Raw genomic sequence first — 27,528 nt, 5'->3', positions numbered from 1 at the left:
ACGCCCCCTTCTGCCGCCGCCGCCGCCGCTGTTGTGGTTCCCAGGCCCTTCCCCTGCCCACTGACCCCGCCTACCCGGGGCCGCCCAATGGAATGAAGAGAGCGGCGTGAGCGGCGCTCGGCGGGGTCCAATCACCTCCCGGCAGCCGCTGTTGCGAGGGCCCCAGCCTCGGGTGGAGCCGCCATGTTTTTCCCCACGTCACAGCGCGGGGCGGGCGCGAGGAGGTGCGAAGGGAAGGGGCCGCCGGAGCGTTCGCTGCCGAGACAGCTGCGGGCGGGCGCAGCTCCCAGGGGACCCGGCGGCGCGACGGTAAGGGCCGCTCTGTCGTGAGGCGGCGGCGCGACTCGGAGCAGGCAGGGGCGCTTCGGTGGGCTGGGGACTGCGGAGGGGAGAGCAGTCTATCCTTCTCCCCCCTTTCTGTAAACAACAACAACCACCACACTATTGTCTTTGTGGTTATTATGGAGTTAGTTTCTCTCTCGTGCCAAAAAAATGGTCTCTCTGAGGCGACGGTGGGGTGGGGGGAGCCCAAGTTGCTTCCCTGCCTTCATTTCTGCACCCTTTTAAATATGTTGTTGGGGGGGGGAGTTGCTTTTATTTTGCGTTTCGATATCGTGTTTTTATTCTGTGAACCACCCCGAGATCTCCGGATGAAGGGCAGTATACGAATTTAGATATTATTATTATTATTATTATTATTAATAAAATTTCACAGCTGGGTGAGTAGCCTAGCTTCGCCTCGCCTGCTGCCTGCCAACCTATTTCAAATGCAGCCCAGAAACACCATGGAAGCCCAAAGGGATGTTTAGTGGTGGTAGGCTATATATATATAGATATAGATATAGATATATGTGTGTGTGTGTGTGTGTGTGTAATGTATGTATATGTGTGCGTGTATATATATATATATATATATATATATATATATGAATGAATATGTATATCTTTATATATATAGATATATTCATATACATATATATGTGGGTGTGGGTGTGTATATATATATATATATATATATATATATATATATATATACACACACACACACACACACACACACACGCCCAAAAAATATATCTCCCATTTCCTAATACGTGGCTAATGCTGCTTGATCCCAGTGCCCCCAAGCACTGCTTGTCTCAGTTATGGTCTTGGATTTTTCTCCCATCAGGCAAGTATAGTGTGTGGCAGTTGCGGCCTTTAAACTCAGGCTTGTTGGTGTGGTTTTCGCTTCAGGGCAATCTCTCGCCAACACAGGCAACTAGGTCAGATAGCCGAGTTTCCGGTATGCACCCTGTAAGAATGCAATTTCCTGTGCCCAGGGATTTACTCCCAAGATGGTTCCCCCCCCCCAGGAATCTTTGTAGTGCTCCAGTTAAAACATTATCTGTACCTGCATTGTTGTATCTGTATTTCAGCTATTGCAGGTCTTCTCCCCACCCCTTTTATCTCAGCTGTGTCATTTGTTTAACAGGTTTGGGCTTCAGTCTGTGGGTCATATAACCTGTAATTGGGTTGTGTATGAGCTAAGTAGTACAGTCTGTGCTCAACAGGGTTGAGGGGAGGGCAAAGAGGAGATCAATGCCATTGTCAAAACAGAAGATATGAAGAGAAAAACAATAGCAAGAACGTCAACAGAGGTAGATGTACATAAACCCCAATGAAATCTGGTGTTAGAAAGTGTTTAAATAGTGGGTTGATGGCTGGAGTAAAAGGCATTTCTGATCTTGGAAACAGTTGGCATAACACATTAGTATTTTACAAAATGTTCATTATTTGCATTAGCAAGACACGGCTCTTGTTGTTGAAATCCCTGTTTTTCAGTTGTCATTAATCTGAATTTCTTAAAAGTGTAGTTGGATTTGTTTATTTTTAAATAAGATTAGGTACTGGGTGGACATGATTACAGGAGTAAGAAATGTTAGTGGGTGGTGTTTAGTAAACTACTGTATATGGTCTAGTTTGTTTATGACGTTAGGAAATTTAGAGTCAGATGACTGGAAGCACTAAATCATGCAAACAGCTGTTGAGAGATTAGAATGAATCTGGGCGGTGTCTGTAAAAAAAGAAAATAAATTGAGTGAGTGGCAATACCTAAATATTGGGCTGTTTAAAACCAAATAGCTTGGTGTAAAACCAACTTTTTCTCTTGATAGCCTCACTTGAGACAGAATAAGTGTGTTACTTAATTATTTTACACTACATACAGCTTTTCAAAAGTTATTTACAAGTAAATCAGCCCAGTCAAAGTTCACTGTTGTAATATTAAAAGAGAAGCTATGAGCAGGTACAAGTGTTATTGCCTAAGCACTGGGGAATCATGGTGCTTGGCTGGCTGGCCGGGGGGGGGGGCAGGGAGGGCTTCAGGAGCAGTAAGAAAAACATTATCAAGTAAACCAGAGCCCCGACACCTCTTTTTCTGGAGGTGGTTGCATTCACTTCAAAGCATCCAAGCAGTTTAGGTTTTAATTGCTTTCATTTTCTTTCCATAGTCCTGCGGCATGGATCCACAGGTAAATCTCAGTGTGACCTTCCAAGGTGACACACAGAGCTTCCTTGTGTCAGATTCATCTAATACCACATGGGCTGATGTGGAAGCCATGGTGAGTTGGATCTTTGATGGTTGAAATACACTGAACAACACAGGGGGGAAAGTAGATGAATTTTCAAAATTAGTATATATAATGAAAGTTAACTCGTGATTATCAGACTTCCACATTTTTGCTTGCCATGATTAGGGTTGGATGATTATATTGATGTAGCATCCAAAACCGGTTTGAAATCCATTTCATTATATTGGGTTCATATTTTTGACCTGGCAATATATTGCAAATCATGTTGTGTGTGTCTGCTATGCAAAATTAAGTGGGAAAAACTGTGAAGCTAGCCAGTGCTTCTACACGGCTCCATCCTTATTTTAGACATTGTAATATATTGGTATATCACAATGTTTAGCTGGTGATATATAGTGATATTGAAAACCAGATATCACCCACCCCTAGCCATGATAAGCTTGCCACTGCCTTCTGGCAAGCATGATAAACCCCAGACCCTTCTTCCTAATTAGGGAAATGCCCCATTTCCCTAATTGGGGCAACCACCACTTTCGGCTTGCTTACCAAGGTTTGCCAAAGATGGTGAGTCCCTGGTGATGATAGCCATAAATGTAAATTGAGTTTCCATTTAACTTTCTGAATGCCATTTGTGTTGTGTCGGCTCCATGGGAGCAAACAAACGAGGCCTGGCACACAGGAACTTGGTAGGAACTACATCAGGAGCTAGATGGGGATTGAGCTACAATCCAACAAGATGGACTTTTATTTGAAGGGAGAACCTGCTAGGAAGCAGAGCTCATTACTCAGATCTGCTTGAAATACAGTGGTACCTTGGTTTAAGAACAGCTTAGTTTATGAACAACTTGGGTTAAGAACGCTGCAAACCCGGAAGTAGGTGTTTTGTTTTGTGAACTTTGCCTCGGAAGCAGAACATGTTCCGCTTCCTGTTGAGTGTGTTCCATTTGTAAATTGAGTCCCCCGCTGCTATGGGAAAGCACCCCTTGGTTTAAGAAAGCTTTGGTTTAAGAACGGATTTCCGGAACGGATTAAGTTCATAAACCAAAGTACCACTGTAGATGAGCAACTAGTACTGAAAGTGGCAGGAAGTGCACAGATCTCTGCAGTTCTGCTGAAAGAGAAGCCTGGCTGAATGTAAATCCAGTGTTGCTGTCTGCCACAAAGTAAAAGAAATGCCCACTTACTCTGCCTCTTGGCTGAGGGATAGTTTGGCTGGATTTTATCGTGAGCTTGCTTTGCCCTTTGTACGCAGGTGTTTACCTTGCTTGTACACTACTGGCTTGCAGTGAGTGGAGCATTACATGATTGGTGCAAGGTACATTTTCTCTGGAGGGTCTGGCAAATATTTTTGGAATATTACTTAGTCCTCAGATTCTCTGGAATTTCATACTGGGTGCAGAATTAAGCACTCTTGAGAATCTGCTATTATTTCTATTGCCTTGCTTCTAGCCCTAAAGGCTGCAAGGATAGGCTTAAAAACATGTGAGCAGCATCTGATGAAATCCTGGGCACTGGGGGCAGGGAGGATGGGCTGCTAAGCAAACTCTCCAGTGGTCAGCTCAGCCTCTTTCTCCCGTCACCGGGCAGCCAAGCTGGCTGGCGCTGCCGCCGCCATGCAGCCCTGCACCACAGCGGGCGGCTCCAGTGACATGCCTCCTTCACACACCTTTGCTTGCTTGCTTACCCCGTTAATATTATTATTAGTCGTAGTATTATTAGTGTTTGTATTGTTTTATGCCCCCAGAAGCTGAGCGCGCACGTGGAGGTAGATGGTGGAAGGACAAAAACCCTCTTGCCTCTCTTTCTCTCTGCTTTCCCACCAACGTTTCTCCTCTTATTCTCCCTCCAAGTCAGGCCATTGGGGAAATAGTTGTAATAATAATAATCTTCCTCCCGCCACTGCCGCCCTGGTGCCGCTGTGGGCCAGAGAGCAGAGCAGACAAGTTCGCTCTGCCCACCCGCTTCACGAAAAGCGGTGGCGGCTCTTTGTCTAGGCAGGGAGTAAGCCTGTTTCGCACCACCGGTGCCAGCCCTTCGGCAAATAAGGCAGGCGGCAAACCGAGAAGGAGGGTGGGGAGGAGGACTACTTGCCCCCTCACCTCTTCTTCCAGTCCCGCCCCCCCCCCCCGGTGCTGCTTTTTTAGAGCCGCCATCGGCCGTTCTCTGCATATTGAACTTGCTGCTCTTTTCTCTATGGGGTGATTGTGGGTCTGTGTGTGTGTTTTGGGGGATGGCTGAAGGATGAGCAGCTTGGTGGTGTGTGAGCTTGTTTGTTGAGGAGCCTTCCCCACCCCGCTTTAATGCACACTATTTTATTTTATTATGGCTGCCTTTCCCCAGCCCCATTCTTCCCAGTGTGCATAGGAATTTGTTCACTCCCCGCCCCACAAGGTCTGAAAAAGTTTGCTGACCCCAGGCATAGCAGCCTAGTTCACTGCACTTCCATTCTCTTGCAGGTGAAAGTCTCATTTGAACTGAATGATATCCAGATCAAGTACCTAGATGAGGATCAAGACGAGGTACATTATCTCCACAGTTCCTGTGTAGGGTCTGTTTTAAATGTGAAAGTTTGGGGAGGAAGGTTTACGGAGTCTGACACCGTCAATTCCCTATAAAGAAACTTGCATCTCTTACAAAATAGCTTCCTTTCTCATCAGTGAACGCTTGTTCTGTATTGGGTAATATTTAGTCTTTGGGTTTTCTCAGTCGTGAAGCCTGTTTTAACAGAATGGGGATTCAAAGGAGTTGAGAATAATTATCCTGAAACAAAATTTGCCTACAACAGGAATGGGGAACATGTAGCTCTCCAGATGCAGTTGACCCACAGCGCCCATCAGCCCTAGACCATAATGTCCAGTGGTTGGGGATGATGAGAGTTGTAGTCTTAAAACATCTGCTGTGATGTTCCTGTTGCATAAGGTGTACTGGCTCTTTTCCACTGTATGACGTTTTCTGTCCACATTGGATCAGTTGCACGTCACAAACTGAACACCACCCTCTAATGCCAATAGGCCTGGTCTTGCTTATCCCAAGAGAAGGGAGATGAGTTCTTCATTTTTACCGGAAGTCAGTCTTTCTGTGTTCAGTGCATTCTGGTACCTGCCTCTCCACATTTCTCCATTGCTGAGAACCGACATGCTAAGATTCCAAAATGAGGAAATCTTGCTGGGCTGAGGAGAGGCTGGATCTCCTATTGCAAGTTATTAGGCTAATTGGTGTCATTGTCATTGTGTAGAGAACTTCAGAAGTGAAGTCTGTAACATTCCTGCCCAAGAAGAGCGTTGTGGATTATGAAAAGCTTTTATGTGTTGTGTTAGTGGGAGATTTGCAGTGTATAAAACTTGAATAAAGTCTGTCTGGTGTGTATCTGTTGCCCTGGGTCTAATCTCCTGAATCATAGCCTGGGTGGAGTTACTGGGCTGGACAGTGCCTTAAAGTATGAACCTACTTTGTGGGGTGGTAAGGAGAAGGGAAGCAAGCTAATGATATGAAGGAGAGTGGCTAGAAACAATGTGAGTGGAGACAGAAGCCAGGCAACTGCTCTGAAATCCTGGATGAGAAATCCCCTTTTGATTTTAGGGTGGTGAATGTGACCAGCAACAGGGAATAAGCCTTCATTTGTGCTTGATTTCTTTTCACAGGTGTCTGTCAATACTGCAGGTGAGTTTCTGTTGCTTGCTTGTAACATCTGATGAGGATTATCAGCTGCATTTCTCTGAATAAAGCCTGCATTTTTATGTCCTGTAGGGGGAAATTTGGGTACAAATAGTATTGCACTTTTTATGCACAGGAGAACATGCCTCACTTTCACCACATAAAGAAGTCTGCATTTAGTGAAGTTACAGGGTTTCCTAGCAGTTCTCCTGTACACATAGGAAGTAGCCTTTCTCACTGCAGTGTTCCTGGTTCCCTTTATGTAATTATACTTAAGACTAGCAACCAAAGATTTAACTGGCTCGCTCAAATTAAAATGTCATCCAGTTCCTGCTCTACCACTTTGGGCTCTCCACACAGCCTTTTTTTTTCACTGCCTGTCTTTCCTACACCCTTCCTTGCTGACTTTGCATCTCTTACTCCACTCCACTCATACAAAACAGTTGATTCCTTTCTGTTCAATGACATCACAGCAGCACAGCCAATAGCAAATGAGAGCAGGACTTGCAGGCAATAGGCAAGTGTCAGTTTTTTTGTTTTTTGTTTAGTCTCTTAGCATCCTATAAAAAAATTTATGCCTTTGTGAGTCAGTTAGGCTCAAGTATTTACACTGTTTAAGGTCTGAGAGTGCCAAATGCTTGGCTTTTAATAAACATTAGAATTGAATTAGAGCTGGAGACCGGAAATGGCCAGACCCAAGTATGTATTAGGAATCGTGGGAGGTGTGACGTACTCGCTTATAAGCACCAGTTAATTAGCATAAATGCTAATTAAATTAGGCAGATTTATGAAGTTGTATATTAGGACAGTAATCCTAGCCAATCAACGTGTTAATTGAAACGTCTAATTCTACTGGCTGCAGTTCAAAGCATCGAATGGTATATTGTTGTTGCTGCTGCTATGGAATAACCTGGCATGTTTTGCTGCTGCTGCTGCTGCGAACTTCCTCCATTGTAGACTCCAGCTTGTATGTATGCGTAAACAAACCATGTATCATAAAGACACCACAGACTGCACTGTGTCTTATTCCCAAAAGGAAACATGGACCCTGGTTAAGCTCCTGGAACCCCTGAAGTCTCATGCGACGTTTGGCATGCGTCGGTGGCATGAATAATATATATTTGGGCCTCACTGACTCAGAGGCTATACAACCCGAATACTTCCCAAACTGGAGGAAAGCTGAAATGTGTTGTACTCACACAATCCAGGACACTGCAATGGTTATTTTCTTTTCAAGTTGGAAACTTTTTTACATATAAGATTTGAAACTCAGGACATGGGTTGTGGTTTCATTGATAGCAGTCAGCATTAAATAAGTCCCTAAGTTCATGCATTGCAGAATGAATGTAGGAATTTCCCTTTCACATCCTTGAATGGGCCTTGAGTTGGGGGGAAACGGGGTTTAACCCAGCGGCCAGAAGGAAACCTAGTGAGTAGCATACAATACATTCACGTAGCATAGGATTAATGTAGATGTTGATTTATAAGATGTGCAAAGGTGACTTTTATTGCAAGTCTGAATACAACAGAACTCACTGTGGCTTTCTCTCTCTTTACAGAGGAATACGAAGAAGCTCTTAAGGTAACGGATGTGATCAGCATTTATGGCTATTTTTGAAACAGTACAGCTACAAAATCCTGGGCGTTCTTTGGTGTGGGAAGAATCTGTGGAAATCTCTTCCTTCCACATTTCTCAGGGTTGTCAGGTTTTACTAGTGGTTCTCTTAACACCCTGTGCCTTAAACTCATTGGGAGTGATGTTGTTATCTCTCGGTTGTAGGAGCATTTCTCCCACATAAATTTCATATCTGAAGCAGAATGGAGGCGGGGCAAAGTTTGAAGGCCTCCTTCACTGGTATGTCTGCTTGTGACACACTCTTGCAGCTGTCAAAAAGAATTTACATATTTTTCTAGCCAAAGCTTAGTGTAATGCTAATAGGCCTACCTTGCATGAAATCTGCAGGGGGTGGGACCCAGCGTGACGTCTAGTGCACTCATTTTTTTGGCACAAGGATTTCTGTTTGCACCAACAATTTAGCCGAGGAGGAGGAGGCAGGGACAGCCAAAAGTCCTTGCACTGAAGGTTGCATATAACACCCCCTCCCCAATTTTGTAGATCAAACATTTGCTCTGTGTCTGTCATGTTAAGCCTCGCAGGACTGTTCCTGTAATATTAAGCATGCTTGAGAAGATGGTGCTTGAGTCACGATGTTACTTGTACTTCAGTGTAGGTAAAAGCGGCTACACTTAACACACACTGATGCATTCCAGGGTGCTGTAAAGTTCTTGCGAATCCACACTACACTTTCGTGATCACTTGTCTGTGCACTGATCTCCTCTTAGCTGGACTGCTGTAACTCCACTCCCAGTTGGCTCAGGACACATCCGCTAAGCTCCTCTTTTTCTCATATAACTGATCACATCACCTTTCCCGACATTCTTATGCGGGTTGCCTGTCGTGCTTCAAGGTTCAAGGCCTCTCTCTTACCTATAGCACTTGGATTTGCAGAGTACATTGAAGCTAATTTTTTGTGGGTGGGTGTTTTACCCTCCAGGCCACCCTGTGTGAGAGATCCTTTTTACTGTTTCCATTTTACAGGCTGGCAGAATTAAAGCCGAGAAAAGTGAATTGGCCAAGGCAATGTGCATCAAGGCAGAATTGTTGGCTTGTCAATTTGCCCCATAAAGAGACTTGCTGTCTTGTGGGCGCGCTGTCTGAATTTTGCCTTTCTCTTCTAGAGATTAACCTTAGTTTGATCCTGGCCCCTGCTTTTGATGGATATTTTTCATTTCCTGACACTGTTCCTAGGGTTCATTTCTACATGTTGACTTTACCAGCTACCTTTGGAAACAAACCAAGGCAGCATTCCTCAGCCTCAGATTCAGAACTTCTTATTTGCTCTGTTTCTGAGGTTGTGTGCTTTTGCGTTTTATTCTAACTCCAAACAGCTGTGTTTCCCCTGAACAATAAGATTGGCTGATTCAAGGTTCGCATGTGATTTTCATTTTTGGCTTTGCCTCTTTAAGAAAGCCCTGCACAGGATTCATGGGGGAGTGTGAGTGCATGTAAAAGTATATTTATTGCAAGCTCTTTCTTTAGATTGCAGCGAAACAAGGCAATCGGCTACAGATGAATGTTTATCAAATAAGCGCTCCTCTGGGCATGCCTGCACAGCAAGCCCCCAAGAAGGCTGAGAAAACCCAGAGCCCCAGAGATGGGAGGAAGCCCCTTGCTCACTATTCCATGCTTGCTCGGACCTTGGCTCAGGACAGAGATACTGGAAGAGAGAAGGAGAGGAGACAGGTAGGAACAAAAGATGTGTGTCCCTTGGGCCGCTGGAGCCATCCTGTTTACCTGATGCGCTAGAAGCATATCAACATGTCATGCGCTTCCAACAGATAGTTATAACACAGCTCCACATTGCACCCTCGCCAGCAGTGGCAAGCAGATATTCTGCTTTCTCTAAACTCAAAGCTGTGCTGTTGAGAAGTAGTGGGAGATGCTTGCTTGTCTCTGGCTTTTCCACAGCTAAGGCAACTGAACACACGAGACAAATGCTCAGGAACTGCTCTCCACAAGTAGAAAGGTGCCGCTTACATTCTGCTTTGCCAGAAGAACGAAACTCCTGTTCCTAGCGGGAAGTTGGTGTTCATCTTTCTTTTGGAGGAAAAACACTCTGTCCTGCTTCAAAGAATGCATGTCGCTGTTTGCTCAGTCTCAAGTTAATTATGAACTGTGTACAAGGAAGTTGTGTGTTAAGTTATGTGGCTGCATTCCCCCCCCCCTTTTGTCTCCTCAGAGTGAGCAGCATCCCAGTGAGGCCCCTCCTGAGTGGTTCACCAGCTATTTGGAAAGGGTGAGTGCCTCTCCCCTCTTAGATTTCTATTTGTCTTTTTAGACTTTGGGGAAGGGGTCATTGGAGGGTTTCTCAAGCAGACCATGAGAACCACAGATTTCCACACGCAAACATACACTTGTGCTTCCTTAACATAATGGAGCTTGGCCCGCACGTTGAAATTTGACACCACACTACATCAAATTGCAGTCTGGATAAATATCCAATGCTTGGCTCATATTGTTAACAGGGCGCTTAGTTGATCTTAAGTGTTGTAATGGGTGGAGGAGTTTTGTGGGGAATGCTGGCAGATCCAACTCCTAAACTTAGTGCATGTGGTATTCAAAAGCATATAAATATGGTGATTGTCCTGGATTCCATAACAATGTATGTGTTTGTGGCCAATACTATTTTGTTGTCATCAACCTACGTATTGCTTCCCAGTCCTAGCATATCTCTGCATGGACCAGTTCTGGGACAGGGGAGTGGAGCAGAAGTACCTTTTAGAGAAAATCTAGGAGACTTTGCTTATGGCGCACCTTTTCCCCTTTCCAGTTCCGGGAGCAAGTGGTTCAAGAGACCGTTGAAATGCTTGAACAGAAGCTGAGTGAGAAGCTCCTCCTTTCTGGCCAGCTCCCCAGCTCCTTGAGCAGCGCCACGCCCCACACCCCTGCAAGCCCCTCTGTGCAAGGAAACCCCTTTGACTGGCTTCTCTCCTGCAGTAACTGTCAGGCCTCTATCGTGGGTATTCGCTACCAGTGCAGGTAGGACATGGGCAGAAGGGTGAAAATGCAAATTGTACAGCTGTGTTGGTTCTTTGTGTCCAGAATGTCCGAAATTGGCATCCAGAGACTCCAAGGGGCAAGCAAGGAAGGGTGTGTGTGTGTAGTTATGTAAAAAGTCAGAGTTCTAGTCCTTATGACCAAATTATCCAAGATAAATATTGGAAGCATGTTCTATGGATTGGGAGGGGAATCCAGTGACCTTTAAATCCCCTTTTTCATTGGCACTTCTGCCCTTTTTAAAAATTTGTTGTCTTCACCTGTTTGCCTTTCTTGGTTTTTTTATACTTTTAAAAAAATCTGCATTAAGAAAGGCAAATCAAGCTACATCAGCAAGTTGAGGAATTTTCTTACTGATGTCTGTCTCTTCCTGATGCTTCTTCATTTTGGCAACCGTGAAAGGGAGATGTAGACGACAACAGAGCTCAGCTGCAGGGCTACTAAAAGTCAAGAGCTTTGCTGTTTACCTCTACCACCATCGTCTGGTAGTAAAACTGGTTATCCTTCAGGGGTCAGTTTCTCTTCAACTTTCTGGGTCCTTTACCCACTCAGTTTCCCAGCCGCCAGCCTCCCATCCAAACCTATATTTCAGTTCCCTTTCAAAAGCTGCAGTGTTTTCAGAATCCTGTTGCTGGCACCTTCACACTAAGCTGTTAGAATGTTTGTGAACATGTCATGGCAATGCAAAAGCTCAGCCAATTGGGGACGGGAAGGATGGTGGAATAGCTCACAAGCAAGGTAACATTTTATGAGAAGTGAAATCTTTTAGTCTGCATGCTAACAGAATTGAAATTTCTTTTGTTTTATTTCAGGCTTTTCTCACATTTGTAATCACATCTTAACACAAATTGATTTAACCAGTTCAGTTGGTAAAAGATGAAAAAGCTGTTGGGTATCTCATAGCCTTTCCTCTCTTGACAGTGTGTGCCCATCCTATAGCATCTGTGAATCATGTGAAACGGGGACATATGCCCACGACCCTAACCATGTACTTTTGAAGCTGAGGAAGCCAGTATTGTGTATCTCAGAGACGTATAATCTTGGGCAGTTCGCTCCTCGCTTTGCCACTCTGGAACAAGCCAGGTAAGTAGCCCATGCTCTGAAAACTGTGAGTCACCTTGGATCTTCCTACATATTTGGGGTGTGTGCTGGTAGTGGATAAGCACACAATTAAGAAAACCATTAGAGTGATACCCAGAGACTTGCAGAAAAGGATTTGGTTCTAAGTTCAATGTAAATTTCAGTTTCCACCTGGCATCCTGTGTTCTGTGGCTTTCTGTCTTCAAGCTTCTTTTGCCTACCTGTGTACAGTATGCAAGGAATGCAATGTGAATCCAAACTGCCCAGCACAAAAGGAATAGGGAGGCAGGAGGATGCAGAACAATCAGCTGGAATGGAAAGATTTTTAACTGAGAGAGGGAACCAAACATTGCTTGTCTTCCAGCATTTCCTGATGAAATGGCTGCTAAGTTGAGGGTAGGAGCCTGATGGAGCTGATATTATAACAGAGTGTTTGGAGAGGCCCAGCAGTTCTTTCTCTTCCTCTGTCCAGTAGGCACCCAGGAGCCTACTGTGTAGAGCAGGCATGGTAAACCTGTAGCCCTCCAGAGATTATTGGACTCCCAAATCTCATTGTCCCTAACCACTGGCCTTGCTGGCTGGGGCTGATGGGAGTTGAAGTCCTGCAAACATCTCAAGGGCCACAGGTTCCTTGCCTTTTGCGTAGAATTTTCATGTCCCCATTTGCAATGAGATGCCCCACTGGCACCCGAGGGACCTTTGGATGTGACGCTCAGCCCAGCTGAAGGAAATGGCCTCGACAGCCACCACCTGCCCCCCCCCAACAGCCTGGGTCTGGCTTTAGGTGTGCAGATCCTCCTGTAAGCAAACCAGTCTCCGCTTTCGACCTGCACAGGCTTCAGAAACAGATGGACAAGCGCTTTCTGAAGGCGGAGAAGCAGCGCTTGCGAGCAGAGAAGAAGCAACACAAAGCTGAGGTGCGGGAACTCAAGAAGCAGCTGAAGCTGCACCGGAAGATCCATCTGTGGAACTCTGTCCACGCTCTGGAAAATGCTGGCTTGACCGCTGCCAAATCGGAGAGCCTGCAGCCCAACACACTTCTGTAAGCAATCTGAGGACTGGGCCGCATGGGGGATGCAATTTTATCTGCATGTTTGGAGCACTTCTAGGGGGTGCTGCGCCCTAGCCAAGCTATGGGCTATTGTGAATCTCTGCAACATTTCCAGCACTTGTAACTTATTTGACTCCCAGAACCCTGGGGTTATATGCAAAGCAGAGCCAGCAGAGGTCTGCTAGCACAGTGGTGTTTCTTGTTTCCTCTCCTTCTCCTAACCCCCCGCCCCAGTCTTGTGGAGCTGATCTTCAAGGCACTCATGGGGCTACAGCAGAGAGGAGGGGAAAGTTACTGTATTTTTCGCTCCATAGGTTTTTAGAGGCGGAAAGCAAGAAAAAAAATATTCTGCGCAGAGCATGTAAGCGGCTCTCGCTTTTCTTGCTTTAAAGCAAGCAAAGTGAGAGCCGCTTACATGGCTTCTGTCCCGCTTTGCGCACCTCTCATTTTGCTTGCCCATCCCTCCTCCCGCTTCACTGTAAAGCGCGGCGAGCAAGAGGAGGAGGAGACACTGGAACAGGTGCTTTGCTTGCTTTACAGCGAGGCGGGAGGAGGGATGGGCAAGCAAAGTGAGAGCAGTGCAAAGCGGGACAGAAGCCATGTAAGCGGGTCTCGCTTTACTTGCTCCCATCCATCCCTCCTCCCGCTTCGCTGTGAAGCCAGCAGAGCAAGCTGTGCAGCTATTGCTCTCACTGAAGCCAGCAGAGCAAGAACGATAGCTGCGCAGCGGCTCTTGCTCTGCTGGCTTCACAGCGAGCGAGGGACGGGAGCCATGGCTCCGGCTGCGGAGGCATCCCTCAGCTCGCGACTGCAGCAGTAGCCCAGGTATCCCTCTGCCGCCCAGTGCATTCGCTCCATAAGATGCACAGACATTTCCCCTTACTTTTTAGGAGGAAAAGGGTGTGTCTTATGGAGCGAAAAATACGGTACATTCCACTAGCACAAGTTGCTTGCACTTGCAGAGCGGATGCATTGGCTAGCGCCCCCGGGATTTATAAGTTGGGCTGCTGAGGATCCTCTGTTCAAGATCCCCAGTCCCTTCTTAGACCTACCTCTCAAGAACACTCTGCTTGGGAGAGTCGGCGGTAGATTGCAGCTTAGAACTTCTGTTAAATGCAGATCCTTTAAACTTTACTGTAGATCTGCCTCCCATAAGCGGAGGGAGTGAACTTTCCTTCTCTCAGCTTGAGATCAGCAACTGTACTGACTTTCCCCTCTCTTTGCAGTCCCCTCCAGGGCTGCCCAGTCATTGTCCCAACGCTGAGCGCTGCCTTTGTGGATGAGAATCTTCCTGATGGAACTCGCCTGCATCCAAGGACGACCTTCATCAAACATTGGCGCATGAGGAACACTGGCAACATGGAGTGGAGCTCTGACACTAAGGTGCGTTCCAGTGCTTAAGGTATGTGCTGGAGCTGAGATCTCCCTTCAAGCGATGCCCTAGTCCCTACACTTTCTTCAGCCCAGATATGTAGGTGCTGTTTTTGGTTACTCAGCAGCAACAGAAAGACACCCTGCAGAAGCACAACATACAGTGGACCCTCCGGATACGAACTTAATTCATTCTGGGGGTCTGTACGTACCCCGAAAAGTCAGCAACATGAGGTGCCGCTTCTGCGCATGCACGCAGCGCATAGAGTGCTTCTGCGCATGTGCACGCAGTGAAACCTGGAAGTATATGCTTCCGGGTTTGCCGCCTTCGCAACCCGAAAGTTACGTAACCCAAAGGTAGCGTAACCTGAGGGTCCACTGTACTGCTTTCTTATTATTTCACAGGCTTCAGTACAGAGCCTTGTTGCCATCCTTTGCCTATCACCGCCTGTAAATTATTTGGGTGAGGACTTGGTTTAGATTCTCAGCCAGCCAACAACCGACATGGGGCATTGGCCAGACTCCTAAAGGTGCAAAGCCCAAAGTTCCTTTGTGTTCAGGGCTGGGGAATCTTAGTCCATCACCTCCTCCCGATGTTGCTGGACTACATCTCCTATCATCCCTGACAATTGGCCATGATGGCTGGGGCTGGAGGGAATTCTAGCCTAACAGCTACAGTTTTCCCATCCTTGCCGTAGTTGTTCATTTTTGCTGCTGAGCAAATCCAAAGCCACAGGATTGATTTAAGAAACACAGTGAAGCATTGACAAGCAGATTTTTTGCTTTTTTGTGTGGAAGGCGCAGTAGGAGACCATGTGTCTGTCAGATAAAATTGCTCTAACTGTGCCCCACAGCGCACACATTGCTTCTGAACCCGTTCCAAACTTAACCTGCCCTAGGTTGGGACACCATTAATTTAAAAGATATTTATCATTTATCAAGTTAACCCAAAACAATACGGGAACAGCCTTAGTCCCTCTGCCACCTTTGTTTGCTAGCCTGTAGGATTTTTGTCTCCAAAGCTGTCTAGTTAATTCCTTAGAACAGACTTGGGGGGAAGCTAAGTTAAAAAAAAAAAAAGCTTTTTTGTTGCCGAAAGATACTTGCGGTGAATGAGGCTCCCTTCACATGCTTGGTTGGGACGAAGAAGAAGTTAATGGCCTTTTGTTTTTTTCTCTGTCTCCATCTTCAGCTGAAATTCATGTGGGGGAACTTAACTCTGGTGTCCTCGGACAAGAAGGATGTCCTTGTGCCCTCCCTGCTGCCTGGGCAAGAGGGGGTTGTCTCTGTGGAGTTTGTAGCTCCTCCAATGGAAGGAACCTACACGTCTCATTGGCGGTTATCGCACAGAGGGGAGCAGTTTGGGCCCCGGATCTGGTGCAGCATTGTGGTAGACCCCTCCTGCAACACAGACTGCCCAGAAAGTAGCAAACTGGTGTCCAGTTTCTTCCAGAAGGGCAGTTCCCATTGTAAGAAAGAGGTGAGGCCCTTATTTTATATCCCTGAGCCTGTGTAAGTTGTTGTTTTCCCCCCAGCTCTGCTTTCTGCTTACCACCTTCCCTTAGATCTTTCTCCTCAGGCCTCTGCTTCTCTGCTTTCTGCATATATATTTCCCCTCTCCTTCCTCCAGCAACAAGGTGTATTCAAGTTCCTCGGCTAAATTAGCTCACTTTCCTCTTAAGACTTTTTGAATTATTGCCAACAAATCACTGCTGAAAGGGTCATTTGTATTTGCACTAATAATAGTATGTGGTGCAATATAATGTAGATGCCGCTGTGTATATCATAAACTTTCATGTAACCACCTTCCTTCAGCCACCATGCCTCCAGGCACCCCTATTTCCCCCCCTCTCTAATTTCAAATTAAACTTTTACAAACTTTAAAATATCCAATGACTTCCCTTCTCCTTCCATGCTTCATATATTTAAAGAAGAGTGGAAAATATTTATTGAATACAGTGGTACCTCGGGTTACAGACGCTTCAGGTTACTGATGCTTCGGGTTACAAACTCTGCTAACCAGGAAGTGGTTGCTCCAGGTTAAGAACTTTGCCCTAGGATAAGAACAGAAATCAGCAGGAGGCCACAGTAGCGAAAGCACGCCTCAGGTTAAGAACCATTTCAGGTTAAGAACGGACCTCTGGAACAAATTAAGTTCTTAACCCGAGGTACCACTGTATATGGAAAATAAGATTAGAAAGTCTGAGTCAAGTCAGTGATTTCCTAGCAGTTTAGCCAGTGGCAAGTTGGGCCTCCCAAGCAGCAGAGATAAGGCTTGTGACAGCCATTTAGTAACTGTGTTCATACGTATACATGTCTGTGTTGCTTTTTCTTGGTCTCCCTTCTTCATCGAATTAAAAAACTCTCTCTTTGAGCAAAGAGTAGCTAACAGTGGTGTCCACTGGCCCCACAAGGTTTTGTTCCTGTTGCCCCCAGGTGGGGCTGGGAATGATTTCTATTGCAAACCCTAATCCCTGCCTGTGTAGGCAGCACTGCGGTAGTTAGACAGCTTCCCGTGTTCCTAAGTGGAGCATGTATGTAATTGAACAGATGTGAAAGATGCATCTTTTTCTGTGGGAAAAGAACAAACACACTGTATCTTGCTTTCTATATGGTATTTATTCCACCAGCAGGATTTTACAAGATCCTGCAAGCATTCTGTGTGGTCAGCTATAGAGAATTGAGAGGAAGGTCGTTAGTCCCTGTGATTCCTTTGGTCTCTTGGCACAGCCCATAATTAAGCATTTTCTATTTTTTTCCCTCTACACCCTTTTCCCCAGGAAGCATAAGCAACAAAATGGAACTCTAGTGCCCAAGAAACTGTCATGTATGTTGATGGCGCAGTAAAAAGATGGAGTTGCCCTAAGTTAGGATGAGGCTGTTCGCCTTAAGAGTCCCCTCCGTGGTCCTTTCACTGTTTCTCTTTCTTCTTGTAGGAAAGACCCTCAAAGTTCAAGGGGCAAACTCTGCAAACTGCTGATGGTGCCACAACGGGAGGTGTGGCTGGCCGAGCTGCTCCACCAAAGCTGAAGAGCATCCTCAGCGCTAGAGAGTTCTACATCCCGTCAGTTGACCTGCTTACAGCTCAGGTAAAATGTCAGGTGTGAGCCAAGCTTGGAGGCAGGGAGAATTCACAGAAAATCTATAATTCCACATTTGTTCTGCCCTTCAACACCAAAGATTCTGCAGAGAGGCAAGCCTGTTTTCTCTTAAACTTAATAAAACTTGGTGTCTAGCTGACCAGGCGTGGCAGAGAGGGACGGAGATGGACTGTCGCTCTCTTTTTATCCCCTAACTTGAATGCTTTTGTTTCCTTCCTCCCTCCTAGGATCTGCTCTCCTTTGAACTGCTGGACATTAACATAGTGCAGGAACTGGAGCAGGTTCCACACAACACTCCTGGAGGTAAGCATCACCCCCACCCCAGGAATCCTGTGGGTGGTAGTTGTAATGGGCACATCCTTGCCCCATCTGCCCTAGAGATGCAGGTCTAGCACGCCATCCAGGGCCAGTAGGAGGAGCTGCCATCGTTGGGCACCTGTCGGGACCCGTGCTTCAGTAGGAACCCCTCTGTCAGTCCCCAGAGACTCCTGCTTCTGCTCCTCCTCCTTGCGGTTCTTGCTTGTTACCTGCCCCTTTCAGTGGTAGAGAAGAGGCAGACAAGGCTGGTCCACTCAGAGCTTTTCGCCAATAGGTCCCAAGCTTCCACGAACCTGGAACTGGCACTAACTCCTCTGCAGACCAGGGCAGGTTCTTTTGGCAATTCCCTTTTGTATTGCCGCAGCTGCATCTGAGGTCGTCTGTGCTGCTTTGAAGCTGTGCTGAGGACTACCCCGATTTTGGCTTGCCTGTGGGCCATCATTTGCTTTCCTTGGACTCCCTGATTGCTTTGCCTGAGCAGATACCATTTAGGGTTTTTATAGTTTTGTCCTAGACTGCCGGCCAGTCGAATCATGGGCGCCCAAAGGCAATGAATTTGTAACCCCTTCTAGCTTAAACCTGAGCTGTGTTGCCATACTGAGCATGTGCGGTGCATTTCTTTTGCCACTAAGTAATTAAAGGAAATCTTTAGCACTTTCTGCCTATTTGGAACAGTTCCAGGCAGGTTTGAGTTCCTGCACGTGCACAGCATTTGAGGCAGTCCACAAAAAAGGTTTTGGGAATCTCAGGAGCAGGTTCCCGTTCCTTCAGGTGGCATCTTGCTCTTCCAGACATGACTTGGTGCATGTCACTGCTGCCCCATGACAGTTCCTTGCTGGAGAAGGCTGGCTGGGACCAGATACAGGAGGAGAGCAGAGGGAGCACATGTAAATTTGAAGCCTGAAATGTTGTGTTACATTTCTTCTAGTTACAGGAAGGGACAATAAGCTACGCTTCATCCACTGCCAGACTAGAAGGTCTTACTTAGCCTGTCTTGTGTCTCTGAGATTTCACCAGGCTCAAGCAATTTGAAGCCTATTTCAGCACTTCCATAAGTCCTAAGAGCATATGTATTTTTCAAAAATTAAAGCTGAGATTCTTAGAATGCTGAAATCTGCACCCAGTAATAAACTGTGCCCTTGCTTAGTTGCAGTCATTTGTTATTTTGAAATATGGACCTTCCCAATTATCTGGTGATCTGAACTGTATTGGGCTCCTCCTTCAGCCTGTCCCATTGTTTGAAGTCTCTGTATAATAATTTGGGTTGGTTACTGAGGATGAAGATCAAGCCCCCAGCTTCTAGGGCTGCTTGAGTTCTAAAACTTGTGAGTGCTAATGAGAACATTGCATCCTACAGATGCCCAGGCAGGGAAAGGAAAGGCTGAGAATCCGGCTAACTCTGAGGAAGGAGAGGAAGACATGAGTGGGACCCAGTTTGTTTGTGAAACAGTAATTCGTTCTCTCACCTTGGATGCTGCGCCTGACCACAGGCCCCCACAGAGGAAGGAATCGTTGCAGAGTGAGTGTTTAATTTGTCATCCTGCTGAGCGCATTACATTTACAGAAAAAGCTTAAGCTGATCTTGCATTTTGATTGGCTCCTGTGTTTTTGTTGATTTAGGTTCTCTACAAGCACTACAGGACAATGCCCACTGCAGCCCAAACAAGGACCCTGTTAGGATAGAAAATGTTCCTTCTCCAACACTACAGGAACCAGAGTCCAAGAATCAAGGCATAGAGGTGGCCCAAGAACCTGAATTTGGTAAGGAGAAGTGGCTAGAGATTGCTTCTTTGAAAGAGAGACCAGGACTGAGAGTATCAGTCTCTCTGCCCCATGGGTGGAAAAAGCTTTTAATAGATCCCCATGCTCAGGAAGCATAAATTCAAATTGGAATAAGTTCAAAGAAGAGCATGATAGTGGGGGTGGTGAAACCTTTCTTAGGAGCCAAGATTAAGAGCTCTTCCATTAAACCTGAATCAGGTTTAAGGTGCTGGTTTTAACCTTTAAAGCCCTATACGGCCTAGGACCCTCGTACCTATGGGACCGCCTCTCTTGGTATGTCCCATGGAGGACCTTACAGTCTTCAAACAAAAACATCTTGGAGGTCCCGGGCCACAGGGAGGTTAGGCTGGCCTCAACCAGAGCCAGGGCTTTTTCGGCTGTGGCTCCGATCTGGTGGAACGCTCCGTCACAAGAGACTAGGGCCCTGCGGGACTTGACATCTTTCCGCAGGGCCTGCAAGACAGAGCTGTTCCACCAGGCCTTTGGCCAGGGCACAGCCTGACCCTCCTTTGGTAATCCTCACAGAACTCTAGCCCAATGATTGCCATTAATTTGATTTGAACTGATTTTATAATGAATTGATTTTAGAATGCTGTATTATTTTACTGTTGTTAGCCGCTCTGAGCCCAGCTTCAGCTGGGGAGGGTAGCATATAAATAAATTATTATTATTATTATTATTTTATTTCTCCCAGCTTCTGTTTGCAGCTGTGCATTGCTTAGGCTGATCTATGGAAGTGAGCTATAGGCGACAGGACTGTACTTTTTATTGTTTTTCAGCCGCACGAAAAGGCTTTTGTGGAGAATATCTTAGTTTTATGGTGCCCAACAGGACAAAACAAATTACATTGAGGAAAAGATTCCTGCATTGCAGGGGCTTGGATCAATAGAAAGGGGCTGCAGTAGTCTTTGTAATCAAATTGTTCCGCTGCTTCTCCTAGAGGAACTCCTGCTGCAAGACGGGGCGGAATCGAGTGATGGAGAGGCCGAGGATGATGCCAAGGATGAAGTCTGTAGCCAAGCATCCTCTACCTCCTCTGAGGATTACATCATCATCCTCCCTGAGTGTTTTGACACCAGCCGCCCTCTAGGCGAGTCTATGTACAGTTCTGCACTCTCTCAGCCCAGCTTGGAAAAAGTGGCCGAGGCCTCGGCAAGTCCTGCGGGAGAGAACCAACCCTCAGCTCACAGTATCAACGACATGCTAACCACCTCGCAGACGCTGGACGAGGTGCCTCTGACCCCTCAGATCCTGGAACCACAGCCTGCAAGGTACCAAGTGGACCCGGAGCCAAAGTGTGCTAAGACTTCTTTATCTGTGTAGTCATAAGCAACCTTCAGAAGGAGATATAAAAGGGGTCGGCTGCTGAGTTTGGGCCTAGTGTGCCAGCCAACCAAAGTGCAAAAATCCAAACGCAGGCGAAACTAAGTAGGGTGTTACAGATAGGTAGCTGTGTTGGTCTGCCATAGTCAAAACAAAAAAATTTTTTTTCCTTCCAGTAGCACCTTAAAGACCAACTAAGTTAGTTCTTGGTATGAGCTTTCGTGTGCATGCACACTTCTTCAGATACACTGAAACAGAAGTTGCCAGATCCTTCTATATAGTGAGAAGGTGGGGAGGGGTATTACTCAGAAGGGTGGTGGGAATGGGTTATTGGCAGATAGCTGTGATGAGCCTGTTGACGACTCTTAACGACTGCAGTAGGTCTTACAGGAAAAAGCAAGGGGTGAGAAGGTGAAAAATGGCTTTGTCATGTATAATGAGATAAGAATCCAATGTCTTTGTTCAGACCAGGTCTCTCCATGGTTTTAAGTTTGGTAATGAGTTGCAATTCAGCAGCTTCTCTTTCCAGTCTATTTCTGAAATTCCTTTGTAGTAATACAGCTACTTTGAGATCTTGTATAGAATGTCCTGGGAGATTGAAGTGTTCTCCTACTGGTTTCTCTGTCTTGTGATTCTTGATGTCCGATTTATGTCCGTTTATTCTTTGGCGTAAGGTTTGGCCTGTTTGTCCAATATAGAGAGCTGAAGGACACTGTTGGCATTTGATGGCATATACGTAGGGTGTATGCCATAAGTAGGGTGTGTTACTAGGGAAATGGCTTGAATGTGTAGCGTAGCTCAGGCTTGGTGGGTGTGCTTTTTCTACAGTTTCTGGCTACTACACCTTCCCACATGCCTGCTTTTCTTCCATTTTTTAACAATAGATCTCTGGCCCCACCCCAAAGCAACAGCTCCCAAGAAACAAGTGTTCCCAGTGGAGAGGACGCCTCTTGGTGGGTTCCAGACCAAACCAGAGAAGGTACTGTGCTATGATTTACAGGCTGATAATCGGTTAGCAACTGCTCCTGACTCAAATCATTAGTTTTACAGCCCACCCTCTTCCAGAGCCTCAAGGTGGGTGGTGGCAAATCAATGAAAGGTGCTGCTTTCATTAAATAGATTCAATGAAGGGTAATGCTGTTCCCCATTAAATCTCTCTGATAGTCGCAATTTGGTTCTTTCCTGCCAGTTCCTGCTCTCAAGCTCCCAAATATTTCTCTTCTAGTGGTCCAAGGAGCAGATATTCCTGAACCTCCGCCTGCAGGGAATGTACATAGCACACCAACATGTCCAGAGTTCTCCAGGTAACAAAAGCTGGGTCAGGCTGGGATTTTGTTGCGATCTGGTTGGCAAGTGGTATCTGTCCTATTTGTCCTATTTCTCACTGAAAAATAAGTGTCTGTTTCTGTATGCTTTGAGATCGCCTCCCACTCCTACCCAAAATGCCCACTGACAGCTGTGTAAACTTAATTTATGCTTGTCAAGGTGTGCTCATTGAGTTGCAAACTGCACTGTGCAAGTACGTAGGCTGGCAGTGACATTTTTATGAGAGATGTCTGTTGTTCATAAGTGGACTTGTACCAGTAGCAAATAGATTGGTATTATCTGACTATCTTTTTTGGTTTTACCTGCCTTGTTTCTTTCCTTGCATCTTATTGCTGTTTTGTTGTATTTGTATTATTGTTAGTCTCCCCTGAGCACCATTTTGGTAGAAAGGCAGGATTGAAATTTAACAAATAAAAATTTGGCCCATAGTCGGAATTCAGCAACTTGAACACAATAGTTTTTGTTTTTTTAATAAGGGGCAAGCTTCTAGCTAATATGGCTGCTAGGATGGGCATGAAAATGAATGGGAAATGCCTTGTGAAATCTCAGAGAGGACGATTACTACTTTTCATTTAATACCCAACCCCTTTTCTCTAGAACTTTGAATCTGGCATGCAAAGGGTTCCTGGGCACTTGTTCCATCCAGACATAAAACCTTCAGCAAGGTTTCTATATTGTATTCATTCTGTGGAATTTCCGTGTAAAAGAGGCTCGAGTATCAGGGTTGGAGATCTGCTGCCATTCTAAGTACAATGGAACCTCGTGTTACGGACGGGATCCGTTCCAGAGGCCCGTCCGTAACACGGAACTGACGCCAGCTGAAGAGCTGTGTCTGCGCATGTGCGCAGCGTGATTTAGCGCTTCTGCACGAGCGGTGAAACCCAGAAATAACCTGTTCCGGTACTTCTGGGTTGCCGCGGGACGCAACACAAAAACACGTAACCTGAAGTGGACGCAACATGAGGTATGACTGTAGATTATATCGATCTAGATGAACCACCTGCCCACCTAGCAATTTGAAAGCACGTCAAAATGCAAGTAGATAAATAGTTTACCTTCCTGGCGGGAAGGTAAACAGTGTTTCCATGCGCTGCTCTGGTTTGCCAAAAGCGACTTAGTCATGCTGGCCACATGACCCGGAAGCTGTACGCTGGCTCCCTCGGACAATAAAGCAAGATGAGCACCGCAACCCCAGAGTCGTTTGCGACTGGACCTAATGGTCAGGGGTAGCTTTACCTTTACCTTTAGATGGGCCAGTAGGCTTATTTGGTATAACACATTGTCAATTGTTGGTCAAGTGACAGGATCGTGGTTTTCTTGGTACAGAATTTTTATTTATTTATTTTGGCTCAGGCACAGAAGACAGAAATCCTCCCTTTTAGCATTCTCTTTTCCTGAAAGGTTTGGCCCAAGCAGTGCATCCCATTTTCCTTACCGTTAAGCCAAACCCTAGCATGTGCCCTGTTAAGACACCCTGCTCAGTTCTTTTACTTTTGTTATTTATGCCCTTTAATTGCAACTTAACTCTGCAGGCACACCCATGGGAACAGCCTCGCTGGTGACCTCGTGAAAGGGGCCTTGTCAGTGGCTGCCTCTGCTTACAAGGCGCTGTTTGCTGGACCGCCCACCGTGGAGCAGGTAGGCGGCTCCTTAGGTTGATAATGCTCCTCCTGGAATGGGCAAGAAAGGGATTGGAGTCTGCTTATTTTGTCTCTCCATGGTTGCACTGCAAGTACAAATTTGGTGTTATGTTCACGTGAAAACAGGCTTCTAGCTTTTGTGGCTGCAAAATGAACTTGAGAACATGTGGCACCAGGGATTGGTATGTCCAGGAGCTGGCCACCAGATAAATATTTCACGTTTATATGTTACTTGGGATGACAAGAAGGAGTATGTCCCTGTAGTCAGATTAGACTTCCTCTGATGGAAACCCGGACAGAAAATAGGGAAGTTTGTTTTTGGGCAGGTAGGCGAAGAGGTCAATTGCTGATGTCTCAAATCAGCACTGGATGGCTCAAAAGACTCTGGGTTTGATGCTCTGATCTCCAGAATGTTGAAAGCTCAACCTTGTAGTTGTGGATTCCTTGGAAGCCGTGGGCTATCAGGAAAAGCAAGGAGGAGGGTTGGGATCTTGCGCTCCCTTGAATGCTCACATGGGCCTTGCCCATCTGGAGAAGCCATGCAGTATCACACAGATGGCCCTTGGCTCTAGAAAGTTGGTGCTGTGTCATTTCGTTGGGACAGTCACCTGCCTTCTTCTGTCAGACTGCAGCCATGAGCTGCTTTGTTCTTTGGACTGGTTGCCACTAGCCTCCTGTGTCTCACCATGCTCCAGAACCAGAGCGGAAAACCTTTCTTGCTCCCATTGCATTCTGGTTGACTGCTGCTCTCTCTTCTCTTTGATGACAGCTGGGCAGTGGGAAAAGCAAGCAAACACAGTGCTCCATCCTGTTAAAAATTAATAGATAGTGATTGGGAAAGGAACTTGGCTGTGTGAGCAAAGGTGGAGCTACCTTCCAACCTGCTCTATGCAGTCAGAGAGGAGAGGAGATGGGGAGGGTAGGAAAAGGTCCTGTTGCATCTGCAGTTGGCAGCAAGGATTCCAGAAATCCCTTAAATCGCAAAGGTAAAGGACCCCTGACAGTTAAGTCCAGTCGCAGATGTCTCTGGGGTTGCAGCACTTGTCTCGCTTTACAGGCCGAGGGAGCCGGCGTTTGTCCACAGACAGTTTTTCAGGGTCATGTGGCCAGCATGACTAAGCCACTTCTGGCACAATGGAACACCGAAACCAGAGCAGCGCACAGAAATGCCATTTACCTTCCTACCGGAGTGGTACCTATTTATCTATTTGCACTTTTTGGCATGCTTTCGAACTGCTAGGTTGGCAGGAGCTGGGACCGAGCAACAGAAACTCACCCGTTGTGGGGATTCGAACTGCCAACCTTCTGATCGGCAAGCCCAAGAGGCTCAGTGGTTTAGACCACAGCGCCACCCGCATCCCTCATAGTGCTGCAGAAATAGGCAGGATCAAAATGGAGGTGGTAGCTTCACCCACCAGGGTGATGTGAAAGCCTTCTGTTATTGAAATGCTGCTGACTGTGGAATGAGTGGGAAGAGTAACCCATATATTTTGTCCAATGTGAAGATAATATAATGGGGGGAAAGGGGTTTCCTGAAGGAAAGGTGGGATATGAATCTAATTAATGATTGCCAAGATAACATCCTCTCCTGTGGGAGGTGGGGATTTATTTCATGGGTACAGATTGGGAAAAGCATTGGCAGAGAACTTTAGATGTTAGCATGCACGTTTCCTGGTTTTGATCGTTCTCCTCCTTCCATCCTTCAAGGCTCTTCCTGTGGCCACCGAGGAGCAAATGAACCCCTTCCTAGCCAACCTGAGCGAGATGGGCTTCTGCGACAGGCACCTTAACCTCAGGCTGCTACGGAAACACAACTGTGATATTTCCCAAGTTGTCACTGAGTTGCTGCAACTGAGTCACAGCGATTGGTACGAAAACCAGTATTGAACCTTTTCCCTCACCGTGCTCATTAAAACCTGAGCAGTAAATGGCACCAGCAGCTTCCAGCTCCCTTCTGTTCCAGCACAGCAGAGATGGCTTGGCTTCTGTTTCCCATTGCATCATGGTTCATCACCACCACTACCACCAGTATCCAATGACTCGGGCGCTAGGATTTCTTTAAAACACTAAGGGTTGTTCCTTCCCCAAACTGGCATAATACCAGATTTTGTTGTAGTAAAAAGAGGTGAATGTACACACGAAATACAAGTGAGCTGTGTTCCTAAGAATTTTAGGGCTTTTGTTCATGAGCGGCAAGCAAGCAAGAACCAGAGACTTGAGGGGACTTCCTGTATTGTTCCTACCCATCTGGTGGTGGCAGCGGTGGAGCTAAACTAAAGACCAGCTATTCCCGATTCTGTCCTCTCATGAAGCTGGTTGTCCTCTAGTTTTGGAATCATCCTGCATTTTGTTGGAGCAATAATTCCACCAGCATTTTCATGTTGTGTTTTGCAGACGCTACCTTAAAATGCATTCGTCATAGTCTAGCTGTTGGCGTTCTTGGCCAATCCCATCAAAACCTAAATGCTGCTGTTTGCTGTTAGTTACTGGGAGTGAAATGGACTATGAAAGGAGCAAAGTCGGTAGCAAGACTGGGTGGGTGGTTCGCCATAAAAATACCAAAACAAAGAGCAGTTGCTCCTCTTGTGTAAATCTTTAGCGGTATTATTAATAGCTATCATAACTTAAGTATTTGATTGACACATGGTCAAGACATGCTTGGTGGGGGAAACGACACAAAACTATTTTTGTAGACCCATTCCTCTTGTTTAGATGAATAGACTCTCACATCCAAGATTTCTGACCCACCCTGCCCAGCCAATGGACCAATTTTTTTTGGGGGGGGATGCACATTTTTAAACAAATGTTGATTCAATTTAAACATGTTAATAAAGCCCTTAAATATGCATTTGCATAATTTTGAGCATAAAAGAACACGAGGAATTGCTGGATCAGAGATGGCATTAAGGGAGGAAGTTTCCCCCATCCCATCAGGGAAAAGAGACAGAAGGAAGTTCTGCCCAAACCCCACTGAATAAACAGGATGTGTGCCCATTCCAACTGGATTATTTAGCTCTCAGGTGCACCTTTGACTTTTCAAACAATATAAAAAGAATGGCTACTATCGTTTAAAAAAGACACACCTACCCTCGGAGATGTGGCTGAACCCATACCTGTTTTCTTGTGCGGTGGGGTAAACACAGGTCTGTTTTTTTCATGTGACTTTGGGCTAATATGATTGGGAGGGAAAATTCAGAAATGATGGAAGCGATTCAGACTCCTTTTTGCTTTAGAAGAGGGAAAACGAAACGAAACACCTACTTCTGCAGTGCACTGCCTTTCCCCACCCTCATTTAACTTGTGCATGGGAAGCTACATATCTCTGATCAGAGATCTCCAGATTAGGACTTACTTTGCTTTGGGTTGATGGGTGAGAATCTAGGTATTCCTAGGTAGATCATATTGTTTGACTTGAATTAGTTCTATTGCTACCAATCCTATTGGCAAACCTCTTGTTAACCCTGGTAGAGAGATCTTTCTTTTTAGGTTTCATAAAAGCTGAACTTTTCTTTCGTTGGCTTCATATATTTTATGAGAGGGGTGCATGGATGATAATTTTAAAAAGTGCAAATATTAAGATCTTTGTATATTGCTTAGAATAAACACTTTGAACAGTCTTTGGGGTGTGACAAATGTTAAAATAAAGTATACATTAAATAAGCAGCCTTGTGTTTATGAGAATAAAACCAGC

General features: G+C 45.9%; 2 protein-coding genes across 5 annotated transcripts in view; one reads left to right on the top strand and one right to left on the bottom strand.

Moving 5' to 3' along the window:
• LOC310747938 (tigger transposable element-derived protein 1-like) overlaps positions 1-27,528 on the bottom strand; it is a 943,100-nt gene that overhangs the window by 665,866 nt on the left and 249,706 nt on the right. The window lies entirely within an intron of this gene.
• Positions 142-27,497, top strand: NBR1 (NBR1 autophagy cargo receptor). Of its 3 annotated transcripts, none has more exons than XM_083582602.1 (21): positions 142-309; positions 2,493-2,603; positions 5,030-5,092; positions 6,215-6,233; positions 7,787-7,809; positions 9,328-9,531; positions 10,028-10,084; positions 10,619-10,827; positions 11,767-11,928; positions 12,761-12,967; positions 14,203-14,359; positions 15,540-15,827; positions 17,284-17,436; positions 17,676-17,751; positions 19,124-19,285; positions 19,387-19,527; positions 20,489-20,819; positions 21,756-21,850; positions 22,097-22,175; positions 23,730-23,835; positions 25,545-27,497. In XM_083582602.1, exons 1-21 carry the CDS (start codon positions 184-186, stop codon positions 25,722-25,724), a joined length of 2,949 nt encoding a protein of 982 aa, XP_083438728.1. In that variant the 5' UTR covers positions 142-183; the 3' UTR covers positions 25,725-27,497. The 3 variants fall into 3 exon arrangements, 2 of the variants coding, with proteins under 2 accessions (XP_083438728.1, XP_083438729.1); XR_014540995.1 differs by having other exon boundaries at positions 162-309; positions 20,489-20,981; positions 21,630-21,850; XM_083582603.1 differs by lacking the exon at positions 142-309 and adding an exon at positions 339-344 and having other exon boundaries at positions 2,492-2,603.

This window comes from Podarcis filfolensis (genome assembly GCF_964270895.1).
Source record: "Podarcis filfolensis genome assembly, chromosome: 13".
Taxonomy (NCBI): Eukaryota; Metazoa; Chordata; class Lepidosauria; order Squamata; family Lacertidae; genus Podarcis; species Podarcis filfolensis.
Note: the sequence above shows the minus strand (reverse complement) of the source record. Positions and strands in the feature narration are given on the sequence as shown.

Bases quoted from the DNA above. Each gene is read 5' to 3' on its own strand.
- NBR1 (XM_083582602.1), top strand. From the start codon at position 184: ATGTTTTTCCCCACGTCACAGCGCGGGGCGGGCGCGAGGAGGTGCGAA. The intron at 12,968-14,202 runs GTAAGCAATCTG...CTCTCTTTGCAG, and splicing joins CTGCAGCCCAACACACTTCT to TCCCCTCCAGGGCTGCCCAG. The intron at 19,528-20,488 runs GTAAGGAGAAGT...TGCTTCTCCTAG, and splicing joins GGCCCAAGAACCTGAATTTG to AGGAACTCCTGCTGCAAGAC.